Genomic DNA, 24,191 nt, shown 5'->3' with positions numbered 1-24,191 from the left:
ACCAGCCTTCTGTTCTGTAGTAAGAGTTGAGTGGTAGGGAGTGAGTAGCTTCATGGTCCTGGGTTCTGCTCTTCCCTTGGGTACACTACCACCCTTGGTGCCTCCTCCAAGCCCACAACTGTTGTTACCCAAGGGTAAGTGCACTTCAGCTTACCAATTTACCCTCAGCTATATAGTACAAACACACTAATGGGACTGCAGGTTCAGCCAGTGCAGAATTTCACTAAGTGAGCAACTAGTGCTCTTGGTTAGGTGAAATTCATGGGGTGAGCCACAGCTGCCTCTCTTCCTCTAGGATGGGATAGCTGGCAGTGGCCTCTAAATCCACCCTCACTGGCTAAATCCTACAGGTACCAGAGCCATTAACTGAAGTCCTGCAGAGTAATCAGGGCTTTCTCTCTCTACAACATGGAGTAAGTGGAGTTTAAGCACTTCATGGTAGAAAAACAGAGATTCCTAGATTACTCCGATGGCCTTCTGACATCTTGACAGTCCTCCCAATGAGGGTTTCCTAAGGAAAGGATTTGTTCAGGAAAAGGATTTGTCAACTCAGATTGTATTGGAATAATCACTCAACTGTACTATTAGTGATCAAATGATGCATATAACTTGAGTAGAAATTCCTCCTCTTAAAGTGTCTCAAATGAGCCTTAACCACCCTTTAAAAATGAGATACAAAAGGAAGATAGTAGTTGTCACCTGACAAACAAGAGCAGTGCAAGTGAGGAGTATGTGCTACAGAAGTCAGAGTTAATGTCTATAAAACTGGAGAGAAGGATCTGCTCATCTGAGCCAGTCTGAGTCCTGCTTCAAGTAATTCTCATCTCCATCTCCCTGCTGTAACTTACTGTCATACAAGTTTAAACTACTTGCACCACTCAGAAAGTTCTTAAAAATCATAATAGTGGATGGGAGTGCATCTGGGAAGCCATAGATGCTCAAATGTGAATCTCCTCCTCCTGCCACAAACACAAATTAATTGCTTCTGGGGAGAACTGACCACAGGAGAAAAATCTTTGAAGGTGGGAAGAGAAACTCATACCTTCTTCTGGGAAATGTGCATCAAAACATCAACCAGCACTACCAATATCCTATTACATAATGTAGGACTGGGTAAAAAAGTCACATGGAGTTTGCTCCTAAGAGTGTTAACTGCTGATGAAATGACTGTGAAGAAAAGGCTGTTTGTGATCCCTCCTATTAAAATAGGCATCATATGACTGGACACACTGATTTTCTTTACTCTGTAACTGTTTGCCTCATGCCTGCTTTCTCTACACTGGTCTTCTAAATAATGTCTTCCTCCTGATCACATATCAGCAAAGGCAGGCCTTCATTTCTGACTGTGATAAGTAATTGGCATTGACATAACTTGAGGATGTTAAGCAGATGTCTGTGGAAGGAGAGGTAAAGCCAGTGATAGTCATGATAAAGTGATGAACCACATGGATACTTCAGAAGTTTATGAGGCTTAGGTCTTGATGTTTTGGCACTGAACAGGTGCACTTTCCTGTAATGTAAGCAAGCAAAATAAACATGGGACTATGACCAGTGAATTACTCCCCTTAACAAATACTTGGGTATTTTATTGTGAGCAATGAGGAGCATAACTTCTGTAAATTCAAGTCTTGAAGGGCTTTATTTTACTTATTAATCCTTTGTTGATTGGGTTAGTTCCACTATGCTAGTGGCATCCTTTCAGGGGACACTTGAGGTGGTATTTATACTACTAGGGAAACTTTGGCAAGGGGATTGGGGAACTCCCCTTACTCTTTTCTATAGGTGCCATCAGATTTTTTTACATCCATCTGAGCTACCAACAACTCAAGTAGGTGGCACCTCAGTTTAGCATTTAATTTGATGGACAACATACTTAGGAGCACAGCGCCCCCTTATGCTGCACTACAGTGTCAGCAATTGCTCTACTTGGTATGGAAATAAACCTACAGCCTTCTGCACCAAAAGCGAGTGTTTATCTGCTGTACCACTGAGAAGGTGCAGTTTAAAAGCAAGCAAAAATATCTCAACTACAACTACTCTCTTCAAAAGTTCTCTCTTAAATAAGATCAATCCATCCCACATTTTATATTTAGCTCCTTTACACAGTTACCAAATGCAAACATGTAATACTGTTTCTGTACAATCAACATAAATGACATCACGTTAAATACAAATGAAAGAAAACCCATAGCTGTGGTTACCTGTGTAAAACTTCATTAGTGCAGGGACTAGCAGCTTTACAGAAAGTGGATGATTTTCCATCATTTCAAAAAACTTCTGAGTTCGAGGTTGAACTGATGGGTTTGTTACAAACATGACCTCAACAAGTTTGGCAATAAGGTATGGATTTCGGATATAATTCTGATTACATAACATTACAATAAGGAACGTTGCAATATCCTGAGTGCAGGGTTCATACAGAACCTGAGGCGCATACCTAAGAGAGAAAGAAAAATAATAATAAAAGCTACATAATCTGAAGAAAAAATCCATTATTAAGGCCTAGAAATATGTAGCACAACTTTTAAGTACATATTTAGGAAACTTAACTTTTTAAACAACGTGGTTTGTTTAGCTATCATACATCAATATCTTTAATGGTGCCATCACAGTAATAGACCTTTAAGCAAACTCTACCCCCACGATGTACTTAGGATGTACTGTTGAGGCCAAAAGGTGCAGTTTGTTCCCTTCTGGATGATTAACTGGAATACTGCACAAAGCCTTCAGGGTAGCACATACAATCACAAATTCAATTTACAATATTTAATCTCCAAAGTCTGCCTTGTCCATTTCCTGTGCTATCCTTGCTCAGGTGCCACCTCTACTGTCATTAGTTTTGTATTATTCTACTTACAAAAGCAGGTGGCCTAAACTTCTACACTCCTACTCAATCATTGCAACTCAAGATGATACAATCAGGAAACAGTAAAACACATTTACAGAAAATAAACATAAATTTTGTAGAGAGGAAAACATAAACCTATAATAAAAAGAAAAATAGTCTGTTAACTGTGGCACCAAAAGTCAATAATGCATCTTGGGTTATATTACTGCAATGCAAAAATGTGAAAAACAAAACATTTGCGGTACCATCTAAACTGTGGTTTAAGTACTAATCCAAGGTAATACTTTCCACTTATTTTATCCCAGTAATTCCATTTCTCAGTGTCCATAACTGTTATTAGTGCTTTAACTTTAGATACTAATGTATGAATTCAATTGTAAGCAATGTAAAGCTGCACTCCTGCGTCTGCCTTCCTTCAGATGAGACATTAAACTGAGGCCCCATCTGCTTGAGTTCGTGGCAGCTCACGTGGATGTAAAAGATCCCATGGCACCCACTGAAATGACTAGGGAAAGTTCCCCAATGCCCGGGCCAAATTTGCCCTAGTAGTATAATTATACTACCTCAGTTCTCCCCTGAAAAGAGGCTACTAGCCTAGTGGAACTAACAAGGTCAACAAAGTATAAATAAACAGGGCGATATCCTCATATTTACTTTTTGACTCAAAGTGAGCAGTATCTCTTACACAGATAATCTGGAAACTGCAGCAGAAATTTAAGGCTGTGAGACATAGTTTCTATGTTACAGGGTTTGATTTCCTCAGCCCTAATTTGCTTACGGTGCAACCATAAGCAAGTCATTTAACCACATTTTGCTCTTGGGGTCACCCCTGAAAAGGGACTGTATGCCCAGTGGACTTACTCGTTAACAAACAGGATACTATTATTATTATTATTATGTTAGCAATGATAAACTAAAGTTATGTACTCAACTTAACTATGCATCTGTGCTATTCATTTTTATTTTTCCTCAACAAATGAGGTATCGGATTCAACCTTGGATCAGACTCGGATGCAGACAGCCTCTTGGATCCAACTCATGAGTTCCTTGCTGTACCTCAGATCGAGTCTGATGCCTTATAGGTACATAGGTAGGTACTAGGCTATCTGCCTGAGGGCATTTATAAGCCTAGCCAGAGTGTCGGCCTTCGCCGCCCCAATGATTAATTAACTGATCCTCTGTCAAGCAGAGCCAATGAAGTGATCCCAGGGGTGTATGTTGTGTTACCCATCCACTCATCAAGGTTTCTCTTGAAGAGTGTTAGTGAGAGGCTCTGCCTAATGTAGTCTGGAATTTTGTTCCAAAGCATGGGGTGTCTGTGACAGGAATCTAGCACTCCAGCATGTTCTATTCATTATTGTGGCGAGGTTTAGCTCACTAGAGTGCATGGCTCACACTGACTTGGATTTCTTTAGGTGGAGCACGTCCATCAATTTTTGTAAGTCAGGCAGAGATCACCTCTGAGTAAGCGATATGACAGAGTACAGCCGGAGTTTTTTCAGTCGAGCTGCATAGGACATATGTTTGAGACCAGTAATCCTCTTGGTGAGGTACGTTTGCCGTCTTCCCAGCTGTTGGAAGTGTCTTGTGAGGTACATTCCAAATGGGGCATTGTACTCTATGATGGGTCTGATGAGTGACGAGTAGAGGGGCGCTATAACCTCTTTATTTCTAGATGCGAACCCTTTAGTAATTAGATGGGCCACATAGAAGGATTTCTTAACTACTTTGGCAATATGATTGTCAAAGGAGAGATTACTATCTACCTGGGTCCCCAGATCTCTTATTACCTCTTCTGTATTAAGGGGGCTGCCACCTATGTGGTAATTCATGGGTGTTTTTTTTTTCCCAAATGGGATGACTATGCATTTTTTGGCATTTAGCTTGAGGCCATGACTTTGACACCAGGTGTCCGTCTCAGTAAGGCCCTTTTGGAGGATGATCGTGTCAGCCAGAGAGTCAATTATGTCTCCCAGTTTGCAGTCATTGGCGAACTTGGTTAGCCATAGTCCTCCTGTGTTTGCCTGTACTTCTGAAGTATATGCCGAACAATAGGGGTCCCAGTACCGAGCCTTGCATGACACCACTTGTGACTGGTTTAGAGTCGGACCTGGAGCCCGCTATTCTTACCGTGTGAGTTCTGTCTGTAAGCCAGTTGGCAACCCATCTCGTGACGTAGGGGTTTATGTTCAGGCTGGGGAGTTTTTCTGTAATACCCGAGTGGGGAATGGTGTCGAAAGCCTTGGCAAAGTCAAGGTAGGCTGTGTGAACCACCTTTCCCTCATCTATGGCCTTGGTGACTGTCTGGAAGAAGTCAGCCAGGTTTAGTAGGCATGATCTGCCCTTAACAAAGCAGAACTGGGTCGGGTCAAGTGTTTGGAGGGTCCCAATGTCTTTGTTAATGAGTTCCATGATGATGCGCTCCATAGCCTTGCAGACTAGGCTAGTCAGGCTTATAGTTACTAGGGTCAGTTGTGGCCCCTCCTTTGTGGAGCGGAATAACCATTGCTGTGCGCCATTTTATGGGCCCATAGCCTGTGGAGAGGTTGAGGTTGAACAGCGTGTTTAGGTGGGGGGTTAGTTCGTTCTGTAGTTCGTGCAAGACGCAGCCTGGGACACCATCTGGCTCCATTGACGCTGTGTTTTTGGTTTTTGAAAGGGCTGTTTTCACCTGTGTGTCTGATTCCCGGGGCACTACACTTTTCTGGTATTGTTGTGGTCCCATTTGGGGTGAGAGGGGGTGAAGTTTGCACTGAATCTACCTGCCAGGATGTTGCCAATATCAGTAGGTTCAGTATATTTTGTGTTATTTTGCACTAGTTCAGTGCATATCTGCGAGTTGCCACTTAGATTCTTAACATAGCTAAAGAAGGCTTTGTGGTTATCTTTTGAATCCTTGGCTATTCTTCTTTCAAAGTTAGCCTTGGATGGTTTTATGAGGGACCTTAGTTTCTTACTGATACTGATCAGGGATGTCTTTCCTTCTTGGGATTTGCTTTTTTTCTGAACTAGTTTCCTCCTTCTGTTGTATAGCCTGTTTATGGGAGGGGTCCACCAGACTGGTTTCCTTCTCTTAGAGGAGTGAGTCTTGGTTTTGCTAGGGATGGCATGATCCATGCATCTTTGTAGGTGCTCATAGAGTGCATTTGTAAAGGTTTCTGCATCTTGGGCAGCATTATCCTTTAGCGTGGGGGCTGTGAAACTTACCGCCTCTGTCTTAAGTAAGGTGAAGTTTGCTTTAGAAAAGTTTTTTTACTGTGGTTTCCTTAGTTGGGGGTGGTGGTGGGGTGTGGACATTCAGAGTGGTTAGTTTATGATCTGATCTAACCAGTGACGGGTTGACTTCCGGTGTGGAACACCTGTCGCCCATGTTGGTGATGACCAGGTCCAATATGTTTCCACCTCTGGTAGGGGAGTTTACCAGCTGATCCAGGGCATTTGAGTTGATGAATTCCAGGAAGCGCTGGGCCTGGGAGTTTGTACTCAAGTAGTTTTCCCAGATAATGGTAGGGTAATTGAAATCGCCCAATATCAGGATGTTCGGTAGGACCTTCATGTTTTCCACTGTCTCCAGAAAGGTGGAGTGGTGGTCCTGGGTCATGGAGGGTGATCTGTAGCAGGCCACAATTTGCATTGCAGATTTGCCCGATGTTAGTTGCACATGGATGATCTCAGGGGTATCATGCTGCACCACTAACCTAGAGGTGTAGGTATCCTTGATGAGTATGGATACACCCCCTCCTTTTGTGTTTCGGTCCGTGTTCTGTGGCCGAAAGGTGTGGTATGAGTTGTAGCCTGGTAGTGTTGGGGTGATCTCTGGAGCCTTGAACCAGGTTTCAGTTACTGCACAGATGTCGACATACTGAGGAGTGCTTCGAGCTCGCGCATTTTGAGATTTAAACTCCAGGCGTTGAGTAGCATAACCCTCGTTTTTTTTGTTAATTGTGCTGTTTACGGAGGAGGGTTTGACTTTTGAGCCTTGCCTAAAAAAGGCACTATGGGGGCAGCAAGAGCCTTGGCCAGTATTCGAAAGCCTAGGGGTGACAGGTGCAAGCAGTCTCTTGCGAAGCAACGCGGCTTGTCGAGCATGTCGTCCCAGGCTGACAGACACTGGATCCCCTTTGAATGACACCAGAAGCTTAGCCAATTGTTGAAATTCATCATTTTTTTTATACTGAGGTATCACTCTTGGTGAGGGCAGGGTGCTACTCAGGGTCAGGGTCCTTCCATGTCTCTTTTCATGTAGTCCAGGGAGGTATGTCTCAGGTCATTCACACCAACATGAACAATGACAGAATCATATATGTACTTGTTCTGGAGTGACCTGAGTGCTTGTGTTATGTGGCGGATTTTGGCTCCCGACAGGCAGCTAACAGTAACCTTCTGCTTGTCCAGCCTAGTGAGTGGGATGTCAGTGTGCCTGACTATAGAGTCACATATTACTAGTGTGTAAGGTTATTTCGCCTTAAGGGCTGTGATTGTGCGGCACACTTATTTTGTGTTTTATGTGTTGTCTGGTCTGTGACCGGAGGTGCAGGTTGTTTGGGTGTCTGCTTTGAAGGTCTCTGATGCTTTTGCAGGTTTTTATTTAGAGCCTCAGAGTATGATTTTATTATTATTTATCTATTTTACATTTGTTAACCAGGCTAGTCTAACTGGATACATGTCCATTTTCAGTAGAGGCCCGAGGAGTTAAGCTCCAAGTTAGGACAATAAAATTAATACAATAAAGTATCAGGATACATGAGCAAATATAAAGTATTAACAGCATGCATAAACAGGTTACCACAGTAAAATGTACAGTGCATGATACAAGAATAATAAAGGGATGTAAATACAATCAGAGTAGTCAAGAGACATATGCAACATAGTTTAAAAAGGAAAATAGAGTTGCTTAATGAGTAGATGGGTTAGACAGAGTAGAGTATATAGAGACACTTTGACTAGTCAGGTTTAGTGCATTGACATAACCAGTGTGTTTTCAGGAATACTTTCAATTTGTTTTTGACTAGTCAGGTTTAGTGCATTGACATAACCAGTGTGTTTTCAGGAATACTTTCAATTTGTTTTTGACTAGTCAGGTTTAGTGGAGTGACATAACCAGTGTGTTTTCAGGAATACTTTCAATTTGTTTTTGAAAGAGGATAATGAGGAAAGTATGGAGAGTTCGTTTGGAAGGAGGTTCCAGGCTTTCCCAACTATATTAGAGAAGAGGGAGTCGCCAGCTTTGTTGTATGTTTTAGTGGTATGTACTAGAAATTTCTGAGAAGACCTTAAGGATTCTAGGTTTTTATAGGGGGTGATTAGTGTCGAGAGAATAGGTGTTTTTGAAGGTTTGTAAAGAGTGTTATGGGCTATAGTTAGCCGATGGAATGTAATTAGATTTTGAAGTTCAAGCCAACCTAGCTGTTTTAAATTAAGGCAGTGATGGGTTCTAAAAGGATTACCAGTTGCAAATCTAGCTATATTATTGTAGGACATTTCCAATTTGTTGAGATTATTTTTTGAAAGGTTAGTAAAAATGGGTGACGCATAGAGTAGAGAAGTGATTAGATGAGTGTGTGCTATTGTGGTTCGAGCTGAAGGTAGGAGAAAGGATTTTATCCTATAGAGAGCCTAGCTTTTTATTGACTGTTTTTATAGTATTGTTAATATGGATGTCAAAGTTCAGATTATTGTCAATGGTGACTCCTAATAGTTTTGTGGATGGGTCTGGAGATATAATGGTATTACTGACAGAGTTTATTGAGAAATCCAGTAGACGGGATTTCTTGGTAGGAGAGAAGAGGAGGTGTTTAGTCTTTTTGGGGTTTAGGAGAAGGCATCTATGTGTGAACCATTGCTCAACTGTATTGAATACTTGTTGAGTCAGATAGAGTAGTTCAGAAGAGGAGGGGGCTGAGCAAATCAGTGTAGAGTCATCTGCATATTGTATGCATGTAGCTTGGGGGATGGCAAGGTGAAGATCGTTGATGAATATGGAAAAAAGTAGAGGTCCAATGATGGAACCCTGGGGGACTCCGAGGTTGACAGGGAGATGAATAGATAGAGACTTGTGCCATAGTACGGCCTGTTGTCTTTTATCCAGGTAGGACTGGAACCACTTAATAGAGGATGTATCTAGTGACAGGGATTTTAGTATTGTGATGAGAATTTGGTGATTTACCATGTCAAATGCTTTAGACAGGTCAATGAAAAGGGCAGAAGAGAGTTTGTTAAGGTTGCGGTTATTGTTAATACAGTCTGTGAAGGAAAGAAGGGCAGTTGTAGTGCTATGTGAGGGTCTAAAACCATGTTGACAGTTGGCTAATAGGTTATTATGCATTAAATGATCAAGTAATTGTTTGTGGATGCATTTTTCCATGATCTTTGCCAGAGGTGAGAGAAGGGCAATGGGGCGGTAGTTGGAGAGGTCTGTGGATTGTCCTCCTTTGTGGAGAGGGATTATATGGGATATTTTCCATAAACTGGGAATAAAACTTTCAGTAATAGTCCTATTGATTAGGATAGAAATTGGATAGGCAATAGCTTTGGCTGATTGTTGTAAGAATTCAGCAGGTAGTTGGTCTGCTGAGGGGGAGCAGGGTTTTAGTTTCTGTAGAAGGGTTAGAATATATGATGTTGGGACAGGTTGTAAATGAAAAGTAGGGGGTAAGGTTGGTTGTTTGGAAGGTAGAGTGAAGTTGTTAGGAGATAGTTGACTGGCTAATGTTTGTATAGCATCTGTAAAAAAGTTGTTAAAAGTCATTGGCTATGATTATTGGTGTTTTGTGTTCTGAATTTAGAGGATTTGGAGTAGTGGATTGTCCTGGGCGGAGTAGTTAGTTAATACTAGGCCAAAATGTCTGTGGTTTATTTGTATGGGCTTGTTGGGATTGGCGGTAGTAGTTTTTTTGTCAGTTATTATAGACTTCTTAGTTTCATTTCTTAGTTGTCTAAATGTTTGTTGGTCTATAGGGTTTTTTGTTTTTCTCCAATTTGCCCAATGTTTGTTTCTTACATTGATTCTATGTTTGGTTTCCTTAGTAAGCCAAGGAGCGTGTTTGGATTTAGTTCTAACTAGTCTGGTTGGGGTATGATGGTTAAGGATGGCAAGGAAGTTGGAGTTAAAGTAACTTACAGCTTCCTCTAGAGGTAGATTTTTTAGGGGTGACCAGTTGCATGCTCTTAGTTCCAACTGGAGAAGTTCTGGGTTAAAGTTCTTTTTACACCTTATGTTTTTAATTGATGTTGTGGAGGGTAAATTGATTCTATGTCTGATAATATAGGTAAGAGTGTGGTCACTTAAGTAATCAGGGAGGGTTCCTGAGTCATAGTTGTGAGGATGATGGTTAATGAGGATCCAGTCTAATAAGGTTGATTTCCTGTTAGATTTATTTATCCTGGTAGGGGAGGTGATGGTTTGGGAATATCCATAAAGGTTAATATGGTTTGAGGGGAGGCTGCCGCAGAAGCAGGTCCAGTCAATATTTCTATCACCTAGAATAATGATTTCTTGGGGTAGGTTTTGGGAAAGCCAGCAGAGTATATTTTCCATGGTAGCTATGTTATTTCCTGGAGGTAGATATATACAAATGACATAGATGGATTTGGAATTGTTAAGAAGAAGTTTGGAGATTAGGATTTCAGCATTAGAGTCTATAGGTGGTTTGCAGTTATGAGTAGTTAATTGTAAGCTAGGTTTATATAGGATAGCTACCCCTCCACCTTTCTTGGAAGTACGGTCTTGTCTCAGGATATTATAACCAGGTGGGATGATTTGATTATCTCTGGTTGAGAGTTTTAGCCAGGTTTCTGTTAAGCAGAGAATATCAAAGGAATATATTTCTGTTAGAGCTTGGAGTTGAGTTACTTTGTTATTTATACTGCGTATATTAAGATGAGCAATTAAAAGTGAGTTAGATGGTCTAGAAAGGGCTTGAGTAGGTGATTCTTTGGGGTTGAGGAGAGAGATGGGAGTTGTTGGGGGGGCCTGGGTTAGGGTGAATATCACCATCCTTTGCAAAGAGTAGTAGGCTTAGATAGTATAGGGTTTTTTGTGATTTTGTGTATTTATGTGTATTTTTTGCCAGTGCTGGTTTAGTAGGTCCGTGTGTGGCTGGAGGTGTGGTGCAAGTGTTAAACTTCTCCTCTTGACTGTTCCAGTCTTGGGTGGAGATAGCTTAGCCTCCAGTTTGGCTGTATAAATGCATCTCTCGCATATGTTAGTGTTTTGTGGTAGGAGGAGAGGGCTGTCTGTGTACATGAGGCAGTTGTAACATTGCCTCAGGATACCCAGATTCACCAGCTGGACTGGAGAGCACACCTGAAATTGCCCTTTGATCATTCCTGAATAGTAGGGTGAGCAGCTTGGTTGGTGAGGGGTGAATAAAGAGCCTTGCCCTGCTGGGCAATCAAGTGTCAGGGTACATTAGTGCTTGCTATTAGGTCTGAGCAAGTGCTGGGCTGTAGGATGCTTTCTGAGTGCTTAGGTTGAGAGTTTCACTAGTTTCAAGGATAAAACTGAAGAGGAGACTTAGTGGAGCTGGTAGTAATTTAACCCTAGCTAACCGGCGCTGCCCAGCGCGCAAAACCGTGCAATTATAAGCCCAAAAATGTAGTCATAAATGGAAGAAGACAGAGCTGGGACTCAAACCAGGAAGAAAGGGCTCCACAATATCCACCAGGTCACTCCATAAGATAAAAAAGGAAAGGGGAAGGATGGATGGGAGTTGAAGAATGAAAATGGACAACACAGATGCAGAGTTATGGTGAGTACATAGCTTTAATATCTGATATCGTCCTTGTCATTCGTTCCTCAACGGCTGGGGCAGAGTCCTCAGCTACGTGAATCTAGGCTGGCCCTCATGGAAGGATATTCCGGAGTACTGCAGAACCAAAAGTAGCTCTGCTTCTGGATGTTAAATCTAGTTTGTAATGAACTATAAAGGTATGAGGGTTAGACCAAGTAGCTGTTGTGCAAATGTCATCATCTGAAGTTTTACACCAAAAAGAAGAGGAGGTAGCCACGGATCTAGTAAAATGTGCTTTAGGAGGCTTTAGTAGGGAGAGACCATAAAGAAAGGAAATGCAATCAGAAATCCATTTGGCAGGGGTAGTTTTAGAAACTGGGGATCCCAATCTGTTCAAGGAGGAGACGACAAAAAGTTGTTCTGACTTCCTGAAGTCCTTTGTTCTGTGGAGGTAAAAACATAGTTGCCTTTGTACATTTAAAAGGTGTAGCATGTACTCTCCTTTGTTAGCAAAATTAGGAAAGAAAACAGGCAAATTAATGGCTTAATTAATATTTGTTTCAGACGCTACCTTAGGCAAAAAGATGGCTTTGTTCGGAAGATGACGCTATCTTTGTGAAAAATAATTTAGGGAGATTTGGTAGATAAAGCCTGGAGTTTAGAAACTCGTCTCACAAATGTAATGGCTACCAAAAAGGTGGTGTTCCAAGACAGAAGTTCCAAATCCCATTTAGCAGCTGGTTCAAAGGGCTGCTGAGTTAACCCTTACAGTGCGACTGTTAAATCCCAAGGAGGTGATGGGTTTTCACTTGAGGTCAAAGTAAGAAGATGCATTTTAGAAAGGTCTTGCACAGCTTTGTAGAAGCTAATGATGAAGCATTTTCTTATGAATGAAAATTAATATAGTTGCTAATTGTACTTTGACAGTGGAAAAACTAGTACCTTCTTGAAAAACTGTTGTTAGAAATTCTAGAACTGCAGAAATAGGGGCAGTGAAAGGATCAAGTTTCCTTTCAAAACCCAAAAAGAGAATCACTTCCATTTACTTCTATATACATTTTTCTTGTAGAAGGTTTCCAGGAGGACACTATCAGATGGACTGAGGAGGAAAGTCTGGGCTATCTAGCTATCAAAGGAATTAGAGAAACCATATAGTACGTTTGAGGCCTGGAATATTGGAATGCACCATCATTAAGGGATGTGAGAGAAGGTTTGGACTGGGGTCCAGAATCTATGGAGGATATCAGGAGGGAGAGACCACACTAGGCTATGCCAAAAGTGAGTGATGAGACCCTTCAGCGCTTCAACTGAAGTGCTTTCTGTAAAAATTTCAGAATTAGAGGTAATGGGGAATAAGCGTAAAAGAGACTGAAGGGCCAAACACAGACTACAGCATCCCTCTGTGACTTCCTGGGGGGAGGGATTAGGGCAAAGAAAGTATAGTTGTGTACAATTACCATAAATGTAGATGTTCGAGTCTATTCACTGTTGCAGTCATCACCTGTAGGTTATCCCTACTGTGGTAGCCCTCGGCTGGCCCGAACACCAGAGTCAATGTTTTTCTGCGTCGGCTGCTGTCGCTTGTTGTCTGACGTCAGGTCGTCAGTGCTATAAAGGGAAGGCAGCCGACACCATTACATCAGTTTTTCTTGCCGTAACCAATCAGAGGCCCAAGTAAATATTGTAAAGTGGTTCTGGTGGCTAAAAGCCACCATTAGAAACTTAGGTCTCCCTAAAGAAAGAAGATATAAGGGGGGAAAGAGGGTGGGAAACCAGGACCACAACAGTGAATACACTCAAAAATCTACATTTATGGTAACCATACACAACTGTACTATGTTCTTCATGTTTCACTGTTGCAGTCATCACCTGTGGGAGAGTTCCCAAAGCTGAGGAGAGGGGTGGTAGGATTAGTAAGAGACCTAAGAATGGGTCAGCATGCCCTGCAGAGGCAAACCCTGCCCTAGCCTTAGACAAGAGAGGTAGGTGGTAATGCTTGGTAAAGGTATGGATAGAAGTCCAAGTGACAGCTTCCAGGATGTTCCTGGTGGGAACTCCCCTGAGGAATGCTGTGGAAGTGGAGGCAGCCCTAGTGGAATGGGTTCGAATAGACTGGGGGGGGGGGGGATTCCCATGCAAACTCTAGCAGAAATGGATACAGTGTGATATCCATTTGGAAATGGTTTGTTTGGAAATGGGCTTCCCCTCTGCCCCTGGGGCAAAGCTGACAAGTAGTTGACCTGTTTTCCTGAAGGATTTAGTACAGTCCAGATAGTATCTGAGCTGTCTGTGCACGTCTAGTGAGTGCAAAATTCTTTCCCCCTTGTTTGAAGGTTAGGAAAGAAGGTGGTAGATGTATGGCCGGGTTGAGAGTTGCATTAGATACCACCTTGGGCATAAAGGAAGGGTTAGTCCTCAGGGAGACCCTGTCTGCATGGAAGATGATGAAGGGCTCAATGGCCATCAGTGCCTGAAGTTCTGAAACCCTTCTGGCTGAGGTGATAGCTAGGAGAAAAGCAGTCTGCCAGGAGAGGTATCTTAGTTCTGCTGAAGCAGTAGGTTCGAAGGGTAGGTAAAGTGAGTTTTTCCAAAACATAATTCAGGTCCAGGATGCAGTGGGTGGTCTTCTGGGAAGTCTGATATTAGAAGCCCCTCTAAGGAATTGTTTAATCAAAGAGTGGGAGAACAAGGGCTGTTCTGTATCAAAATGAGCTGAAATGGTTGAGGCGTGGATTTTAATAGAGGAGAAGGAGAGGCCACTATTAAGTAGCTCCACTAGGTAGCCCATGATAAGAGGAATAGAAGGTTGTGAGGTATTGCCCCCTCTGGACTGGCTACAGGAGCAGAATCGTTTCCATTTTCCTGTGTAAGATTTTCTGGTGCTAGGCCTTCTTGCCTCTGTGATAATGTCTAGGACCTGTTTGCTTAACAGGGGCCTCTTGTTTGCCTTTAGAGTATTAGCCATGCTAACACTATGAGATTCTGTAAGTCTGGGTGCAGCATTCCTGCCCCCCCCCCCGAGTTAAGAGGTCTGAGATCAGGGGTAGCTGCCTGGGAGGCTATAAGGTCAGACTGCGCAGTAAGGGGTACCAATGTTGTCTGGGGCATTCTGGAGCAATGAGGATGGCCTTTGGTCTCTCCCCCCTTACTTTGATCAGTAACTTGGGGGATAAGAGGCAGTGGAGGGAATGCGTACACAAACAGGGTGTTCCAGGGGAATGTCAAAGCATCCACCCTCCACGTTAGGTGGTGATACTCCCTGGTAAAGAATTTTTTCAGCTGATGGTTGGGATGCGAAGCAAAGAGATCCACCTCCAGAGTCCCCCACGCCTGAGTTACTTGTAAAAAGATTTTACTGTGGAGCTGCCATTCGTCGGGGTCCAGTAAGTTTCTGCTTAAGTCGTCTGCCAGGGTGTTGTTGATCCCTGGTAGGTATCAGGCTATCAGGTGTAGTCCCATGGAAGAGGCTGCTAGACAGAGGTTCATGGCTAGCCTGCACAGAGGGTAAGATTGGGTCCCATCCTGTTTGCTGATGTACCATATTACTGTGGTGTTGTTTGTTTTGATAAGGAGAACCCTGACTTGAGATGGGTTTTGAAGGATGTCAGACCCTTTTGTACTGCCATTACTTCCTTCTGGTTGATGTGAAAGGGGAGGTGCTGGGGATCTCAAAGACCTTGGGTGCACCTGCCTTCTAGGTAAGCGCCCCAAGCTATGTCTGAGACATCGTGGTAATGGTCTGCCTGGTTGGGAGGAGAGTGAAGGGAAGACCCTTGTTCTGGGCACAGGCCCCTGCCCATCAGAGAAACTCGGCCCTTATACAGGAGATCAGAGGTATAGAGGTCTCTAAAGGTTGGGAGTGCTGACACCAAAGGTTCTTTATGTACCACTGAAGTTTTCTTATGAAAAAAGCCTGGTGAGAGGAATTAAAAGGATGCAAGATGCAATGTACCCAAGGCTTGGAGGAACTTCTTCGCAGTGAGGTGACCTTCTGGAAGCCAGCTGGGTAAAATAGAGAGGCAGGAAGCTCTGTTTTTCTGGGGATAGGAAGGCCATTTGGGATGCTGTGTCCAGTAGTGCTCCCAAGAAAATGATCTTCCTGGAGGGTGTTTGCCTTGATTTCTTCTTGTTGCTGGTGTACACTAAGAAGGTTAGGAGGGTTTTGACAAAGAGGAGGTCCTTGAGGAGCTTTTCTTTGCAATATGCCTGAATGAGGCAGTCATCCAAAGGGTAAATTTATATATTTTTCTGTCTGCAAAAGGCTATGGCCAGGGCTAAGCATTCAGTGAATACCCTGGGAGTAGTAGATAAGCCAAAGTGTAGCGTAGAGAACAGTTAAGTGTTGTGAGCCTGCTCTGAAGCAAAGGAATTTGCTGCAGGATTCCCTTATGGGGATGTGGAGGTAGGCAAGTTTTAGATCTAGGGTAACTAACCAGGGATTTTTTGTCAGCATAGGAAGCAGTTGCTGCAAAGTTAGCATTTTGAATTTGGGGACCACCAGAAAGGTGTTCAGAATTGATATATCTAGGCTGTGGCGCCAAGTGTCCTCTTTTCTGGGAAAAAGGAATAGTCTTGAATAAAAGCCTTTGTCTGTTTGATCTGAGGGGACAGGTTCTACTGTCCCTTGGGATATGAGAGTTTGGACTTGTTTCAATCCTTTTGCCCACTGATTTGGAGATAAGTCTGGGTACCCTCTTGGAATTGGGAGTTTGTTGAAGGAGAATTTGTATCCCTGAGAAATGATCTTTAAGACCCATTGGCCCTTTGTTACAGAAAGCCACTTTTCTTTGCAGAGGGAGAGCATTCCTCCTAGTTTTTGGTGAGTTAAAAGAGGGCAGAGAGGGGAGAGGGAGTCAATGAGAGTTTTTGCAAAAGAGGGATGGCTTAGAACTCCCTGCCTTAGGCGTGGAAGTGGTCCACTGTTTGGTTCTCTGCTGTCCCTGGGATAGGAGTTTGGGTGGTCTGCCCTTGCGGGGCTTACCTTGCCCCTGTCTGCTAGGTGCAAGAAAGGACCAGTGCTTTAAGGGAAAATTCCTGCTGAACCTAGGAGGTTGTACCTGAAGGAAATCTTTTACTGTTTGCATAGATTTTACTTTGTCTTCCATCTTTTTAAGAACCTCTTCTGCTTTTACTCCAAATAAGCGGTCCTTATCCAAGGGTGCATCAAGTAATTTAGATTTGACATGATTAGGGAGAGGTTGTTCCTTCAACCATGCATGTCTCCTAATGACAGATCCTGACACTGCTGCCCTGCTTGAGGCATCTAGGTCTTCATATCCATAGTGTAATGAGTGTTTAGCCAGTTGACAAGTAGAGTGCAGTAGATCTGCTAACTCTTTCAAATTGGCATAGTCAGGAAAGGTTGAAATCTTTTCTTTTAATAGTTCCAAAGTGTGTTGTTGATATTATAACACGTGGAACTGACAGTTGAGTGCTCTGACAGCTAAGGTTGCAGAGGTGTATACTTTTTCACCCCATCTGTCATGAGCTCTGGAGTCCTTGTTAGGAGGAGTAGGATTATTTGCAGAACTAGCCTTAGCTCCTTTTGGTCCCTGTGTACTGACCTCCAGGTCTGCAGCAGGATTTCTGTACAGGTATTTGTGAGAATCCGGTACTCTGTAATATCTGTCAGGTTTTCTGGGAGCAGGTGGGAGGGCTTTAGAAGTTAAGCTGGATTCATGGAAAACATCATCAACCACCTCTAAGACTGGAGGGATGGCCAACGGTCTGTGCTGGGACAGGTCTAGAAACTCTCGTAGTCTTTTCTTAGACTGAAGGAAGTCCTGGGATTTCCAGTTCCCTGAGGGTGGGAAGGGTTTCCCCAAAGGAAAGAGCTTCTGGTGGGAAGGCAGAAGGAATGGATTCTTCTGAATCTGAATCCTCATAAGCAGTAAGTTGTTGTCCTTCTTCAAAATCTGAATAATCAAACTCCTCAGAATCCTGTTCTGTCAGAATTTCAGGAGAAGGGTCTCTTTTCCTTTTAGAAGGTGCGGCCTGACTACCCCTGATAAGGGTGATAAGATCCTCCACCATTTTAAGCATTTGAGCTTGGGGTGGTGGAGCAGATTTAAAATGGTGGCTAGAGGTAGTTTTCCTAGGAGTGGCCTTGCCTCTAGGCCTAAGAGTATCCATCGGTCTGAGAGAAACGGTAGTCAGAGAAAACATCGTTTTTTGTCTAGATACGGTAGTGCAAAAAACCTCCTCTGAAGCTGGTGCCTGTGTCACGGCTAAGGGCCCAAGACAACCAAAGGGTCGGAAGATGAAGATTTCTGCGGCATACTGGTCTCCGAAAGGGTCTCAGTAGAGGTATGTGAAGGTATTGGAATCGGGCATCAACGGCTACGAAGGCCCCTCACTGAATTCCGGACAACTGATGACCTGCTTAGCAGTAGTGTCGTCGGAAGGCTTAGCCTTGTGTGGTCTGTCTCTATCTTTATCCTTATGTTTTTTCGGAATGTCTACGGATTGCTGGCTGACAGGCGCCATTTCAGAATACGAACAGGGAAGACGAAAATATCTGGCTACAAAAAGTGCTCCACGACAAATGGTTCTTGCATTAAAGAGGGCACAGAACTGGCAACAGGGGACGTCGTGGTTTGGGCCTAAACAAGTGATGCAGAATGAATGGAAGTCTCGGTGTGGTATTTGCTTTCCACAGGCAAGACAATTGTTAACTTTTTCGGACATCGGTTAGTGCAAGAAAAAAGGATCCCCAATGGGGTACTTAGCTTTAGACATTTTCAGCTGTAATTCAAACTCTGGTAGCGACCGAATGGCACACTTGCAAACTGCTTCTGCTATGGACTCCACGGCAAGAAAGGCTGATGTACTGGCATCGGCTGCCTTCCTTTATAGCACTGACAACCTGGTGTCAGACAGCAAGAGACAACAGCCAAACGGAGAAAAACATTGACTCTGGCATTCGGGCCGGCCGAGGGCTACCACAGCAGGGATAACCCACAGGTGATGACTGCAACAGTGAAACACAAAGAACATCCTGCTGCACTTGCTGTTGAGGGGAGAGGCAAAAATGTTGCAGCAAGGTTGGCCCTAATGACAGAAAAACCTCTCCGCCATGGTTTGACTGAGAAACCACTCGTGAGCCAGAAAAAGTGACTTGCCGAGGTGGACTTCCCCGGTATGTGTGTTGATGCTAGAAAGCAGCTGGAAGAGATCGCCCACTGGCACACTCTCACTGCCTCTCAACAGAGAGTCACTTCACTACCTCATGTCCCAAGTGTGTGTCTCCATCTAGCTTCTTTCACTCTACAAAAAGTGAAACAAGCACATACTCCTGCAGCAGCAGCAGTAGTCAGACTTATCATATCGCACTACCTAAAGAACCTGCACTGCTGAATTTCACCTGCAGTTGGCAAGAAGTACGCAAGCAACAAAGTTAAATCTATTGAAACAAGACTATGAACAAGGCATTGATAAGGTCCACCAACAAGGCTGATCCACACAAACTCTTTATTGTAAGGCAGAGGCTCCAAAACACAAACGTTCATCCAAAATTACGTTTTCATCACAAAAATGACTTTCTCTGATAAAAAGCAACTGCAAGTGAAACATCTTAAATACCCACGCCAATAAAGAATTGCCCAATCAAAAACCTTACAAGATAATTAAACAAGCACAAATTTAAAAATCATGTAGTTGAAATATTTCTTATACATCCTAAAAATATCTAGTTATACCAAACATTATAAATATAAATCCTCCTATTCATTGATTCATGTGAATATAAAAATATGTATAAAAAAATCTATATTTCTATCAGTATGACTGAATGAAAAAAATTAAAATGTGTATGTGTGTATTTTCCAATGAACATCAAAAATGATGTTATATCTCCGCCTACTGGTCAAAGGGGATATCACCATTTGGTTGCTCTAATTTTTAGTAGTGGAGCTATAAAGTCCACCTCTATCTCTTGCCACCACTTCTAAAATAAAAAATGGAAAATAATGCATTATTACAGTGAGTACTATTATCTGTGTAAAGCACTGCTGTTATTTTGATTCCTAATCTCATATAAATGTTCACAGATTTGTCTTCGTAGCTTCCTTTCTGTTTTTCCTATTTAGAATCCAGTATACCCTTTACATAGTACTAAATAAACACCACCACTGATCTCACATGCAGAGTGTTCTTTACTATCTAAAATCCTGATGTTAAGTTGTCAATCTCGCCTTCATTCTTGCTGGATGGGTTCGGAGCCGATCCTCGGCTCCGACTCGGCACTTGCGTAGCTTGAGAACTCCTTTTACCAGCTCGAGGCAACCCTATATCCCATGATGCAAGGCGGGACTATCTCAGATCTCGTTTGCCGCTTTGCGAAGAGGTCTCCTTTTTGCCAGCTGAGGTAAGTTTGAATTTTTCAAACAGCTTAGTCAGGGTCTTATCTCTCCCTTGTTCCTTTTTATAGTGTGTAGTGTTTCTACAGCCCACCCTATTCCCCATATAGTTAAAAACTTCTAGTTTTTATAAAAAGTTTAAGAAATTTTCAGTTAGGCCTAGGTCTCCTTTCTTAATCCCTATCTGTGTGTCTGTGTTTGTTGGGATTAATTGTGTGACTGTTTGGGGTGTGTGAGTGTTATTTTTTTCTTGGACTATGTCTAAGGAAGTAAAGGTCTCAGGCTTCAAGAAGTGTGACTCGTGCTGTCAGAAAATGTCTCTGACAGACGGTCACACTTCTTGTGTTTACTGCCTGGGGCCTTTACACCTGCAGGACTCCTGTGCCTTATGTCACTCTTTTAGCCAGAGAGTCCTGCAGGAGAGGAGGAATAAGTTGATCCTCCGTGGCTTACTAAAGCCAGAAGGTTCACCCACTAAACCTGGTCTAGTAAACCTTCTAAGCCACCTAAGGTTCAGGCTACAGCTTCTAAGCCTTCCCTGGTGGCTCTGACTCCTTCGGAGCCGATCTTTCTTCTTCTCAGGTGGTAGGGTCAGTTCCGATCGGTTCTGACACCCAATCTGCTGTTGCCTTGTCGGCTCCGGCTGGAGCCAACATATTATCCAGTATCGGAGCCGAGAAGCCTTCGGCTCCATCTGGAACCCAGAGGACGTCGGCTCCGATGGCTTCGTCCAAGAAGAGATCTCGGTCCCCTTCTTTGGAGTCTATCCACTCGGCTCCGGGGTCTCCTCTTTTGTCGGAGCGGAGTCATCGGAGCCGATCTTCGAGATCTTCCAGGCTGTCTGACCACGATTTAGAGAGGGTGGTAAGCAGGCTGTTGAAGTCGAAGGCACTAGCCCAAATGCTCCATAGCCCATCTCAGCAGACTTCGGCTATTGCTTTACCCCTTGAACTTCCTCCTCCGACTCCCCTCCAGAGTTCGGAGCTTCTCGGGACAGCGACCGTGTCGGCGCCGGAGCCGATACATCCTTTTTCGGCTCCGTCGTCTTCGGCCCCGATCTCTTCCATGAGATCTTCCTTGGAGGGATCCGGTCGTCGAGTCTCCCTTGTCGGCTCCGAGGGGGCTAGTGGCATCGGACCCTTGTCCGACCCCGCTCTCCCTCTCGGGGCTTCGGCTTTGGTAAGCTCGGCACCGACATCGGCCTCGGAGCCTTCCCTCTCAGTGGAGCCGGGAATTCCTATTTCCTCGGAACGGGAATATTCCGGCCTCCTGAGGAGGGGAGCCTTTGAGGTGATGAGGAGTGTCCTGGTACCTGAGCCAGGTCAACGGTCCATCCCTTTAGCTCCTCCCTCTTCGGTGCCTGTAGACGCCTCTTGCCAGCCTCTTGCTCTCAGGCCCAGGGATCCATCGCCCCAGGTTTCCCCATTGGGAATAACTTCCTCTTCCAAGGTTTCTCCTGATCCTGCAGGGGAACCCCCTTGGAAGAGGACGTGTAAGAGGAAACACACAGACTCCCCTGAGTCTACTACATCTGATACCGACTTAGATGAGTCGGAGGGTTCCCCACGGTCCCCCTCTGAGGATGTCTCCTTTTCAGACATCCTTGAGCTCCTCAAACAGAGGGGGAATTGGCCCTCCATTGACCCCTCCGAGGATGAGTCGGTATACCTGGAGGCTTTTGGATCCCGACCCTCCACCTCCTGGGTGTCTCTGCCTTTTGACCCACTTATGCAGGTAGTGGCTCGGAAGGCGTGGGCAGCTCCAGATTCTGTAGAACCGGTCCCCAGGAGACCATCCAAATTTATTACGGCCCCTACAGACAAGCAGTTTCTTTCTAAGGGCGTCTCTGTGGATGCTATGGTGGTGGCGGCGGCCACCAAGAAGGAACTTGCGGATCCTTCAGTACCTGTCCATCCTCCTAACAAAGATTCTAGGACCATGGACAGGTATGGAAAGCGGATGTTTTCTTCAGCGACCTTTGCTATGCGTTCGCTGAACTACCTTTGTCACTTCACCAGGCTTCAAAGAGATATTCTCAAGGAACTAGGTGAAGTGGTCCAGATCCTTCTGCTGCTGGGGCTCAAGAAAAGATTGCCTCACAGCTAGCAATCCTGAATTCCTTAACCAACTCCTCCATGCGGCTCATATCCTATGCAGCCGATGGAGCGAGCAGAGCCGCAGGCACAGGAGTGGCTCTTAGGCGTCAAGCCTGGATGCGGCTTTGTAATTTTATGGACCCCTTTAAGGCGTCCTTCACCAATACCCCTTTGACGGTTCGGCTTTGTTCGGACCTCAGGTGAAGGAAACCTTGACTAGGTGTGAGCAGGACGGCAAAACTCTTTCTGCCGTTGGAGTCCATTTTCCACCCCTCTAGACCCTATCCCAAGGGTCAGAAGGGAGGAAGATGTGGTTCCATAAAGCCCAAGGAGCAGCGCCCGGACACACGTGGGCAGTTTACCCCAGAGGCAGAGGGGTAACAATAATACGCCGCCCTAGGGGCAGAGGGGTCCTCAGAACCAGGGCAACAGGGAGTCTCTTCCTGAGAAGCCTTTTCAGCATCCCTGAGGTGTTGCCCGACTGTCCACCCTTGGAGGCAGTCGGGGGAAGGATTTCGCTGTACCCAGTAGCCTGGCGTTCCCTTTCACAAGATATGTGGGTACAGTCGATCATATCAGAGGGTTACAAAATCCCCTTCGAAAGGTATCCCGTACCTCACCAATCCCTTCCAGACATCTCACCCGGTCAAAGGGATTTGGCACAACAGGAGGTTACAAAGCTCCTAGAAAAAAGAGCCGTCCAGACTGTTCCGGCAGACCAAGTAGGATCCGGCGTCTACTCGAGATTCTTTTTGGTCCCCAAAAGGACGGGAGATTGGAGACCAATATTAGACCTAAGCAATCTAAAGATATTTGTCAAGAAGGCAAGATTCTGGATGGTCACGCTTCAGTCCATTTTGCCCTTTCTGGGCAAGGACAACTGGATGTGCTCGATAGACCTTCAGGACGCGTACTATCACATAAAGATTCACAGGCGCTCCAGGAGGTTTCTCCGCTTTCGGCTAGGGACCAGACATTATCAATTCAGAGCCCTGCCCTTTGGCCTCACTTCAGCCCCCAGAGTGTTTACCAAATGCATGGCAGTGGTCACAGCTCACCTGAGACGTCAAGGATTCCAGGTGTTTCCTTATTTGGACGACTGGCTCCTCTCCGCCACCACCAGGCATCAGCTTCTTCAGACCAGAGACTACACTCTGCAGCTTTGCAAACGTTTGGGAATTTCAGTGAATTTCGAAAAATCTTCTCTGCGGCCTTGCCAATCTATCACCTTTATAGGCGCAGAATTAAACACCGTCAAGTTGTTAGCCAGACTAACAGATCAGAGAATTCTGGACATCCAAAAATACGTTCGGATTTTATTGCAGAGCAGCAAAGTCAAAGCCAGATTGATACTAAAAGTTCTAGGTCTTATGGCTGCGGCCATTGTTCTTCTACCACTGGCTCGCTTCCACATGCGTCTTCTGCAGTGGATGTTATTCACTCAGTGGTCGTTCTACAGTCTTCCGATGAGACACGAAATCTTAGTCACACAATCGTGCAGGACTCATCTGAACTGGTGGATATCTTCCCCTCTTCTTCATCAGGGCCGACCATTTGTTCCCCCTCCTCCGGTTGCCACAGTCACTACGGATGCCTCTCTGATTGGGTGGGGGGGGGGGCATTATCAGGGCAGGATGGTCCACGGGATGTGGCAGCCCATAGAATACCATCTGCACATAAATGTCCTGGAGATGAGAGCGGTGCTTTTAACGTTGCAAGCCCTCAACGACTTTCTTCCCGCGGGGACTATTGCAGTGCAAACGGACAACATGTCCGTGGTCTGGTACATCAACAAGCAGGGCGGGACCAGGTCCTATCCGTTGTGTCGAGAAGCTCTCAGACTTTGGCAATGGGCAATCTCCTCTCATCGGTTTCTGATAGCAACGCACATCCCCGGCAGGTCCAACCTCTTGGCGGACAGGCTGAGCAGAGCCATTCTCATGCCTCACAAGTGGTCTCTCAATCAATCTATAGTGGACCAGATTTTTCTGAAGTGGGGCACACCTTGTTGCGATCTTTTTGCTACACCCCAAAACAACAAGTGCCCCGACTTCTTCACCCTCTTTCCCCTACCAGGCCAACCCCTGAGAGACTCTCTAACCCAGGATTGGCCCCGGGGACTTCTGTACGCTTTTCCTCCCTTTCCCTTGATTCCACA

At 44.6% G+C, this 24,191-nt stretch overlaps 1 protein-coding gene across 2 annotated transcripts in view; it reads right to left on the bottom strand.

Annotated features, from left to right (window-relative positions):
- The window catches only part of UBE4B (ubiquitination factor E4B), a 2,592,778-nt gene that overhangs the window by 538,992 nt on the left and 2,029,595 nt on the right, over nt 1–24,191 (bottom strand). For both annotated transcript variants that reach the window (XM_044063145.1, XM_044063144.1), the window contains one exon: nt 2,202–2,437. In XM_044063145.1, the coding sequence (XP_043919080.1) occupies nt 2,202–2,437 (236 nt within the window). The remainder of the gene's footprint in view (nt 1–2,201; nt 2,438–24,191) is intronic.

Source organism: Protopterus annectens, chromosome 2.part1 (assembly GCF_019279795.1).
Source record: "Protopterus annectens isolate FY-2018-M chromosome 2.part1, PAN1.0, whole genome shotgun sequence".
Lineage (NCBI taxonomy): Eukaryota > Metazoa > Chordata > Ceratodontiformes > Protopteridae > Protopterus > Protopterus annectens.
This window is presented reverse-complemented; position numbering and strand designations above follow the sequence as displayed.